Source organism: Pogoniulus pusillus, chromosome 19 (assembly GCF_015220805.1).
Source record: "Pogoniulus pusillus isolate bPogPus1 chromosome 19, bPogPus1.pri, whole genome shotgun sequence".
Lineage (NCBI taxonomy): Eukaryota > Metazoa > Chordata > Aves > Piciformes > Lybiidae > Pogoniulus > Pogoniulus pusillus.
Window position 1 is genome coordinate 2,579,451 of NC_087282.1, and position 10,955 is coordinate 2,590,405.

Genomic DNA, 10,955 nt, shown 5'->3' on the forward strand with positions numbered 1-10,955 from the left:
AAATTTCTGGTCCTCCTGGAGTCAGTGTCAAACTTTCTGTGATGTAACTACAGCCAGGATATCATAGAATGGCTTAGGTTGTAAGTGGCCTCAGAGATCATCTACTCCAACCTCCCCACCATGGGCAGGGACGCCTCTCAACCAGATTCAACTGCTCAAGGTCTCAGTCAACCTGGCCTTGAAAGCATCCACAATCTCCCTGGGCAGCCTATTCCAGACTGTCACCACCCTCATACTGAAGAACTTCTTCCTAAGATGCAGCCTAACCCTTGTCTGCCTCAGCTTCAAACCGTTCCCCCTTGTTTTCTGGCTAGACACCCTCATGAAAAGTCCCTGTGCAGCCTTCCTGTAGGATCCCTTCAGATATATCACACAAGATATGTGTAGTATATTTGTACCTAATGACACAAATACAGAATGTCATATGATGTGGATATAGAATGTGCTACTGAGTTGATCAGAAATGCAGAGTAGTGAAGGAAAAAACTTCTCTATGATTCTCTGTCAGGTAATTCTCTACTGCCAAGTTTCCATCCAACTCTCCAGTAGCAAATGAATCCCTTAAGGTGGCTTTACAAAGAGCTTAAACATCTGAATGAATGGGTGTAAAATCAGGTGGGATAAAGTGGCAGAGTAGCTGACTCTGTATCCAAATGAAGACCAGTGGAACAGAGAAGAGACCAAGGGTTGCATCAAGTCATTTTTTTTCCAAGGAGTCAGCAGTTTCACCAGTTTGCAAAACAACAACTAAAGGACTGGTGTGTTCCAAAGGAAACTGTTTAGTAAGTTTATCAGGAGAATGAGTATATTAGTACAAATGCATTTGTGAGATCTGCATTATGCCAGCAGAACTGGGGATTTTCACAACTGCAGAATTGGATTCAGTGACAGTGATTTTCCCCTTGCTGCAACATGAACTTTAATTAATTATTCTGTTTCACATATGTGGTCTCTGTGAATTGTTTCTGGCAGGTATAGACCATCTCTTGTGCAAATTAATAGAAATCCTTCCTAGTGCACCTCACCTAATTTCACCCTCACCCAAACACAGAACTGTTGTTTCTTCCATCCAGTAAGAAGGTGGACAAATAAAATGCAGATCTGTTTTGTTGTGTTGTACCAAGAGATTGCTTAAGTCCTAAGTTACATCACAGAACAGTTTTCTGATACTCAGCAGTGCTTATCTTTCAGTTCTCTCTAGTTTGCCAGACTGTGTCAGTGTTCCTCATCTTCTTTGTTCTCCATGAAACTGGAGAGAAATAGTTAACTGCCAGCCCACTTGAGCTGCCACTTGCAACGTGCATCTGTTCGCATTTACTGTGTAGTACAAATAAGAGAGAGGGAAGTCTTGCCCAAACTTTTTACTTAGTGGAGAAAGAGAACTGCTTGTTTGCTCCTGTACAGCCAGACTTGGCTCTGTGCAGCCCAATTTCTAAGCTGCCACTCAGTCCCAATTTAGCTCTTCAGGAAAGATGCTGATGAGGGTAGTGATAGCTGCGGGTTTAGTATGTTGTTGAGTTATTGGAGTGTCAACATTGATGACAACAGTCTGGGGGTATGTAGAGGTCATTAAGGACAAATATAGTGTGTTAACCAGATCCTTACTGCTGCTTTTCCTGGTATCAGTAGACATCACTTCATAGGACAACATTCTCTTTGTCTGCACTGCTGAAGTTAAGTCACACTTCAGCTTACCAACAATTGTGAGGTGTGTTAAAAGTTCTCTGTGTGGCGTGTGTGTGCCGGATTGCCAGACTGTAGTAGTTGTGTGGGTTAAAGGAAGTGATTGATATGAGGAACAGTGATTTCCCAAAGCCTTTGACAAATGTAAATGATACTTCTATGTGTCTGTGTTTTGGTGATTGTAATGAGTCTGTGTTCTCTTTTAACAGATTTAGTCCATTTAACCTGTCCATCAACTAAAACTGCTAGAGAAGATTTAGAGCCCGTTGTACAGAAGTTATTCAATCTAAACACAGAAAAAGGTAAAAATAAAGTATTGATAAATTATTTTGCATAAATATAATTTCTTCTTGTACCTAAAGTATCTCTTGCTGAACAACTGAATATGACGTCACAGTCAGCATGTGGTCAGCTGCTATCCACAGAGCAGCATTCCAAAGCAAAGGGAATTGTGAGAGTGAGAGTAGTTGTGTTTTGTGATCTAATATTCCAGAACTCCTTCAGCTGTCGTTTAACTTCATGATACAAGGACCATGGCTACAACTGACTGGGCCCTTCCTGATTTTTCGCACTTTCTTTTTCATGGAAGCACCTTTAGTTCTCAGCATGCCTTTCAAAGGTGCAGTAGTGCCAGTAAATATTTGGCAATCTATTTTTTTACACTATCCTGTTTTTATTGATTTATTTCACTTGGGTATCCCTAACAAAATTAGTGATCTGCTCTTCACCTCTGTGTGCCGGTTTGCTTTTGTTTTCTCATATTCTAATACCATTACTCATCCTTTTGTTGTCCTCTTCAAGTGCTTCCCTGTTTGCTGTTCTCAGGTGAAATTCTCTGCATTCTGCTTTAAGCAGTGGAAACATAAAGTTGTTACACACTGCAGTGTTACCAGGAAGATAGGTTTCCAGTAATTTCCAATAATTACTAATTTGGCCTTAAATTGAAGGAAACCTTGCCAGCTACTTTAATGAACTTTAACCTTGAGCTGGGCAGTTTTACAGTCCCAGAGGAGAGGAGCCATTGACAAAGCAGTTGCTGTCTAGAAAAAAATTGTCTCTGAGATATTTTGAGCTAATTCCATGGAAGTATTTTAATCCTGAGATTATTAATGTAATCATGCCTTTAGGCAACACTTATGGAATAGGTAGTGTGCAGCTAAAAGCTGTTGCTGTGTTCTAACCCTGCCAAAGCAGAGTTTTCCTGTGAGCAAACAATACTTAGCTGTCACTGGAAGTGTTTGTGCTCATATATATGCAAGTAAGTAAGATGTGAAAGTATTCTGTGATATTTATAATTGGCTTTGCTTATAATGTTTGCAGCATGAATTCAGGTAGAATTTTCTCCTGTTGAAAAAAGCTAAATGAAGTCTTTAATGTAGCCAGTCCACCTCCTTTCCTCTCAGGGCTCTGTAATCAAGAACAGTATTTCATTAAAGGCTTGAACTCACTTCTCACAAGTTTGTTTCCCTGTGTTGTTTTCCAGCTTTACATCTTTTTCCCTCTAGCTTTCAATAAAGGCACAAATACCTTATTGGTTTTTGTTAGACAACAGAGTGCTTTTAAGAGAAAATAAAATGTGGTATGCATTGTCATTCCTGGGATTTGGATTGGTTCTGTTTTCTTACAGGAGAATCATCTTTGATGTGCCAAAGATGTAAATATTGTACAAATCAAATATGTAGGATACAGCTAGGATTTGTAAATAGAAAACTGTATTAGGCTGGAGAGCTGCAAAGACTTTTTTGTGTGGATGTTTGTTAACTGAAAGGCCACTAATTCCAGCTTTTCATATTTAACATGTCTTACATTTTCCAGGCAGTGCCATGTGTTTCAAAGACTCGGTGAAGAAAAGATTAGCTTGCAGTTTAGTGTCTCCTAATCATTTGGGGGGTTGGCATTAATCTTAATGTTTAAAGTGATCCAGTTTTGAAATGATGTATTGTTTAGAACCTGCCTGAAATTCTTCTGTAGAAGCTGTGTGATCATAGGGGTCCTCAGGTGCACTGAGGCACTGAGAAGCTAGTTTTCACTGACACATAGGCCTTTTTATCATCAGGATGAGGTAGTGGTCGTATTTTAATTAAAATGTCAGAACAAATACTGTTGGAGTTATTGAAAATGAATCACCAGATAAAGTGAGCACTGGGCCATGGCAGGTCAAAGAGGCAAAGTCACCTGGAGAAGAGGACTCCATTCATTTTCCTGCCTAAATGAGGAAGAAGTAACTTTTATGAGCAATGTGAACTTTTAAATATATTAAAGAGCATCTTGCCCTGTATTAAGGCTCAGACTTTCACAGGCTGATGAATTTAATTTATATTTCAAACTGCTCAGTGTGGTTAGCACCTATTTTTTAGAAAATATTTGACAGTTATAGAAAGATACTGAAGGAATGGCCTAGATTTATCTCTTTTTTTTCTAATTCAGCTGCTTGAAAATACTGTTCTGAATGCTGTTGTTATATAGAGGTTTATTCCTTGGAAAGAAGTGAATCTCACAAGGTCTTTTACAAGCTTCATTTGTTTTGGAGGAGGTAAAACACCAAAAAGAGGACAGCAAATATGCCAAACAAATAGTATCTATTAAGCTGAGAATCTATGTTGTGTATTCCTCCATTGCATTCTGCACTCTTAGAGAGTGACCTTCATCATCCCTGAAGTTTTTCTCCCTGTGTGTAGAGCTGATGTGCAGAGTAACTGCTAGAAGGTACAAGTGACAAACAAGCAGGGTGTAGTTGATGATCCTTTTGTATTCATCTCCATTGTGAGTGTTGCAGCATAGTGCAAGTCCTCCATAAGCACAGATAAACAGAACTTCATTTCATTTAGCAGTATTTCCACAGTTCAGAGATTCTGCACACTGCATAGCCCACATCTGGGGTTTGGTCGTTCTTTATCTGGAGTTAATTTGAGAGAGAGGTATCCTTTGTGGGTCTTCCCTTGACGTTTCTTTTATTTAAGCCATGACCATTAATTAATCTCCTCAAACTGGCTTGGAGTCATTCAGTCATAGAGCACACAAAGGTCTGTTAGGGGAATAGTTCCCACACAAACTACTAAATGGGGAAGGAGGAGATGTATACATCAAAAATAGCTTTGCACATGGAATGCAGTAACTTCAAGTTGGCACAGCCCAGGGAGGACTTGTTCAGTCCATCATATGCTGATGGAGTGTGTCCAGAATGAGCCAGATAAGATGAAGTGGAAGGTGTTAAATTTAGACTGAGTTTCTTGGTAGCATGCATTTAGGTGATAATTGGTTCTTATGTGGTGTAGTGCGTACAGAGTAAATGGTTTGAAAGGAAAGTGCGACGCAAAGTAGCTGAGAAAAGAATAGAAAATAAAATTAATTGGCTTTTTGAAGAAATAAACTGTGCTTTCTTACAGTAATTCTGTGTTAACAACAGGCTTTCACTATGCTAGATTGTGTATTTGCCTTATTACATGTGAACACTGATTACAGGGAACACTTTTTTCTTTTCAGAGACTGAGAATGAAGAAGCTGGAAAACCTGGAGTCCTCTGGGCAGTCTATTTTAACATGAGAGATTCTTCAGGAGTTGAGAAAGATTCATACAGTGGTCTACCCTCAAACGTTTATGTCTGCTCTGGACCAGACTCTGCTTTAGGAAATGACTGTGCTGTCAAACAGGTGGGGCAGATGGCTGGGTTTTTGGTTGCAGAGCTTTAACGTTAGAGACTTAAGGAAGTCCAATATAGTCTCCTTTTGTTCTGGGTCATTCTGCTTTATGCTAGGTAATTAGTGCTGATACAGCTATAAAACTTGACAGCTAGACATACAGAAAAAATCTTACTTAATGAGGAAAGTGAATGTCAGTGGGATTGAGAACAGAGGAAACTTGAGAAAGGTCGTGTGGTCCAGTAACATTAGGAATAGCAGATTAAGTACCTGCACAGGTAAAGGAATCTGGAAAGCAGCAGTACCTGAAGATGGTCATCTTGGTAAAACAGTTCCTGTGGAAAGGAGAAGTTGTCAAGGAATTCAGAAATGTAGTTGATGACTCCCCTGATATGTTGTCTTTCAGCTGTAAGGTTACAGAGGAGGCACAGTAGTAGACAAGCACTTCAAACAAAAGGTGAGAAAAACCTATCCACAGCTGAAGTTGGGAGGATCACCTAAGTAACTTAATGCCTGCAGGACATAGTCACAACCCTAAAAACTACTGGGGAAAAAAAACCAGCATAATTACTGCCCTGATGATTTTCTCTATCTCAGTTAACTCACTGTTTGCCTTAATATCACTGCAAGTTAAAAACATGATGGTGTAGTTGTGTCTCTGAGGGAAGTCCGGGGAATGTCCTTCTGTTTGTGACTTTGGGGTAGTATTTGGTACCAAATCACACTTAGTTCTTTTTTATTTTTGAGTTCTCAGTGTGTTGGTGTCTGTGTATCCAGTTCCTTCTAATTACAGAGAACTTGCCTGGGAGCAGGCAAACCATGGCAGTACTCAGTGTAAGGCAAACTGCTACTGCTTTGGAATTGGAGGTGAAGAGTGAAGGCTCCCTGAACAAAACCAGGTAGTTGGACATACTGTGAAATATCCACTTCCTGTGCAGGCAAGAGGCAGAATATGCAGGAACACCAGACCTTCAATAGTAAATACACAGAAATCCACCAAAAATCTTCTATCATTCCTCTCAGGAGGCTCTGCAAAGTTTTTGTAGGTTCTTTGTGCCTCCTAGACTTGCTAGACAAGGTTTTCACATTACAAAACCATGATTTGGAAGCAGACAATAGAATTGTTTTTTCATATATAAATAGTATTAACCATTTCTAAGTAGGTATGGAAGAGTGAAATGTAGGGATCAGAATGAAAAATGAAATTGAAGGGAGAGGAGATAGGGTCATTTAAGCAGTTAATAGTAGAATCCTGCATCACATGCTGGTGATACACATCCACTGCTGGTGGGCAGTGAAGTTTATCACAGAAAGCTGTTTGCTACATGCTCAATGATGTATTAATCTGAAAACAATTCCCTCTTGTCCAGGAGTCCATATCATGTAATCAGCCTTTGCAGCTGGCATTAACTGACCCTACTGTCAGCTTTCTCAGTGCGGTGTCTGGTAGCAGTATGAATATAAAGATGAAATGCATTCCTGCCTGTGTGGGAGCTCTCCTCACAGGTTGTCTCTAGGGCATAGTTTACTGAATAGACAAAATCAAGAGGCAATATTCCTTCCCCTCTTTAGAAATCTAAATCATAACAGTGATCTTCATGAGCTGTCTCTGTTTGCTTTAGAAGCTGAAGGACTTGGTCAGGAAAACCTTTCTGGAAATGTGAAGTGCATTCAGTAAATACCTTCCAGAGTGTCTCTAGCTGGTTTTTATTGTTTAAGAGAGGCACATAGATAGGTTCTTTGCACAAGCACATTTTGTGCTAGTTAAGAAAGCTTCATTCATTCCTGAGCTTTGGAATGGCTTTTTTGGCCTCCTTTGCTTGTGCAGAATGTCTGCTTCTCAAGAATGTTAGGGTTTTGTTCTCCTAGGCTCTGTAGTTGTATTCTGTGTGTTGGACTCAATGATCTTAAGGGTCTCTTCCACCCCTAATGCTTCTGTGATTCTCTTCAGTAATTTTACTTTTCACTGCAGTCTCTCCATTTGTCTGGTGGCCAGCCCAGCCCGAACCCTTGACAGTGTCTTACACAGTTCCCTTAGGTGTGCATGGAGGTGATACACTGAATTGGTGGACATGGGCTTGAATAACTTCAAAATGTAGACAAATATACATGTCTTTTCAGTTAGAACATTCCATGACATGAGACTGTTTCTCACCTGAGCTATGAATGACATCTGTTTAGAAAAACAGAAAAGGATGTTTTGGTGTAAGTTTCAAGAGGGAAGCCCCTGTAGATATGGTGGAGATGATGCATAATAACAACTTCCTGAGTTTACTCCTTATGTGAAATTAATTCTTCTCTCTGGAAAGAGAGGCAAGATCTTTCCCATGCTTCTCATTTGGCTCCAGCTCGGGATGTTTTTATAGTGGAAAAGAACATTGTCTTGCAAGAAGTCATCTTTGCTGTCCTCGGTGCGATGTGGAATGCCCAGCATTTGTGCAAAGCCCTGGGCTCGGACTTTCTTTGTAGAACAATGTAAAATGGTAGATCTCTTCTTCTCTCTTGAGGACTACAAGGACAGAAGGAGTTCCCATGTGTTTACAATACTCTCATACATTGGTATGAGAGAACAGAGGTTAATCTTCAGTACCTGTGAAATATCAATGCCAGGCTCTCCACCTCATTTTGTGCCTTTTTGTTTTTCTCAATAGGCTGAGTCTATTTTCCGAGAGATGTTTCCTGCAGAGGACTTCTGCCCACCGCCACCAAACCCAGAAGATGTTATTTATGAAGAAGATGAAATTGCTCCAGAAGAGTCTGAATTCAGTATTTCACCAGAGACAGAACCTAAATCCTCAGCTGAGGAAAGCAGTAGTGGAAGTGGTATAGCTGTTAAAAAGGAAGATGATGAGAAGTGAATTAGCGCTGTTAGTAGCCCACTCTTTGTTGAAGGAGGAGGAAGGGTAAGAAAAAGAGGTTTAAAACCCCCATAGCTGTATTATTTGCAACTGCCTTACTTTCTCCTTACCTTGAATTATGTTTCTTTGTCACATAGTTCAGCTGAGAGCTGAGGCATTTCTAAATAGGTCCACTAGATCCAGAAGTGTTTGTAGCTAAACCAGAAACATAGGACAAAGCATTTGGATTGAAAATGCTAAAGTAGGATCAGAAGAAAAAAAGTGCAAGATTGCTTACCAGTCAGTAGATGATCTTCTGATACAACATATCAAAGTTCTGCTAAAAATCGTTGGGTCACTGCTAATTAAAGAGTTGAAGGTGAGCTTCACAACCTGTCCTTCAAAGTGGTTCTATGAATGGAACTTAAAGGCAATGGTATTGACAGTTCTGGGGTTGCTTTAGGATATGTAGAAAATGTCATGTTTCATTTGTACAAAGAAAAATTCCTTGTATGGTTTTGAAACTGATACCACAAGTCAGCAGCAAATACAATTCAGTAGCTGTTCCTCACATTAAACTGCTCTACACTCAGATTTTTGTAATTTGATCTCCTACATCACACATTTCAACTAGTGACTTGATTTACTGTAGTCAGGAAAACAGCACAACTTAAACTTAATGCTAGAGTGCCCAACAAAATTTAAACTCATAACTGGAGTATACCTGTGGTTATGTTTACTGGCATAGTTGCAGTATCCAGCCTTTTAATAAGCCATTACATTTGTGATGTATGGGGTGTGAGAAGTTTAGATTATCATTAACTAAGGGTTTTTTTTGTGGTGGAGAGAAAGTTCAACTGATAATTCCAAAGGTTCAAATTGATCCCGGTTAATAGGAATAAAATAAGTGTGACAGCTGTAAATTATGCCTTTTGTAATGATAAATCATAAAGCATTTATACAGTAAAATCTATTGAAGTATTTATAAGCCTAGTTTGTATGCAAGATTGCAACATGAGAAAGCTGTTAGAGATGACTTGATAAACTTGCACTTCTTCTGAAAATGCTTGAAATTAGATAGTCAGAAGACAAAAAATATTTAGCATTTACTTAAATCTTTACCCAGTAGATCAGAAGTATAAATATAGAGCTCAGTGAGTTTTGATGAAACCTCTGTGTGAACTTAGAGTTCTGGCAGTGCTTAAATACTGTAGGTAAATAAAAAGTGGTGGAATCTTCAGCACTGCCTGACCTTGACTTCGGAACCAGGCTTTTGTACGGTTTTGTGGTGCACGTACTGCCTTTGAAATGGCTTCATGCCAGAAAGGTCAAGTTATTTATTTTTTTACAGCCTCCCTTGGCTTGCAGCCTAACACACTGTCCAGTTTGCATTTCAAGCCCCAGTTTGTGTTTGCATTGTTTATTGGCAAGGTACCATTGTGTCTGTAGTTCAAACATCCTCGGAAAATTAAGTGGTTGAAATGTGTCCGATGTTCAACATCAGTTAGCTCTGGAAGCTTGTGACTGAGCAGTTCTTTATATCTAGTCCTCAGCAGACTGCCTCATCTAGCTGTAGTTTGTGTGTCTTGGAAAGCATGCCTGTGTGGTAATTGTATGTAACAGCTGCAGACCTGTAAGAGGACAAAGTGGAGGACCTAGTCCCTGCTTGTCTTTCGGTAGTGGGCATCACAGTTGAATTTTTCATCTTCCGTGCTTACAAGGAAATCATGTGATGAAAATTAAAGGCTTGCTTGCAAATGCCTTTGTCTGTGTTTTCTTTTCAGTTACTCAAGGGAAGCAGTTCAGTGGTTAGCTGAGATGTCCTGAGGATTCTGTTGTCTGCTTTCATCATGGTAACATGTATAATAAGGCCGAAGTTTAGCTGAGGGACAGTATATTTAAATATGGTACAGAATGTCATCCAGAAGGACCTGGACAAGCTGGAGAGGTGGGTCCACATGAACCTCTTGAGGTTCAACAATACCAAGTGCAGGGTCCTGCACCTGGGTTGGAACAATCCTCATTATCAATACTGGCTGCAGGATGAGGTGACAGAAAGCAGCCCTGTGGAGGAGGACTTGCGGGCGCTGGTGGATGAGAAGCTGCACATGAGCCAGCAATGTGCACTCGTAGCCAAAGGCAGCCTGGGCTGCATCAAAAGCAGCAGATGGAGAGAGGTGATTCTGCCACTTTAATCTGCTCAGGTAAGACCTCACCTGGAGTGCTGTGTCCAGCTCTGGAGCCCTCAACACAGGAAAGACATGGACCAGATGGAGTGTGTCCAGAGGAGGGTCACAATCAGGTGCCTAGAACACCTTTTCTACAAGGACAGGCTGAGGGACCTGGGGTTGTTCAGCCTGGAGAAGAGAAGGCTACCTGCTAGCCTACCAGTAGCTGAAGGGGCTACAAGAAGGCTGTAGAGAGGCTGTTTGCAAAGCCCTGCAGTGGCAGGACAAGGGACAATGGTTTAAAGCTGGGGAAGAGCAGATTTAGATTGGATGTTAGGAACAAGTTCTGCACCATAAGGGCAGTGGAACACTGAAACAGGTTGCCCAGCAAGGTAGTTGACACCACATCCCTGGAGATACTCAAAGTCAGGCTTGACAGGGCTCTGAGCAGCCTGACCTGGTGGAGGATGTCCCTGCTGACTACTGCAGGGGGGTTGGAGTGGATAGCCTTCGGAGGTCCCCTCCAACCCAACCCATTCTATGATTCTAAGTTAGCAGGGTTCAGTAAAGCAGTATCTTGGTGCTCCATGTCTGACTGAAGCAAAGTTGGGAAATAGTGCAAATCTGAT

General features: G+C 40.7%; 1 protein-coding gene across 1 annotated transcript in view; it reads left to right on the forward strand.

Annotated features, from left to right (window-relative positions):
• CHM (CHM Rab escort protein) overlaps positions 1-9,916 on the forward strand; it is a 65,943-nt gene extending 56,027 nt beyond the window's left edge. The window contains exons 13-15 of the mRNA XM_064158959.1: positions 1,893-1,985; positions 5,167-5,333; positions 7,973-9,916. Of these exons, the coding sequence (XP_064015029.1) occupies positions 1,893-1,985; positions 5,167-5,333; positions 7,973-8,179 (467 nt within the window). The 3' untranslated portion in view covers positions 8,180-9,916. The remainder of the gene's footprint in view (positions 1-1,892; positions 1,986-5,166; positions 5,334-7,972) is intronic.
• Positions 9,917-10,955: the final 1,039 nt, after the last annotated feature.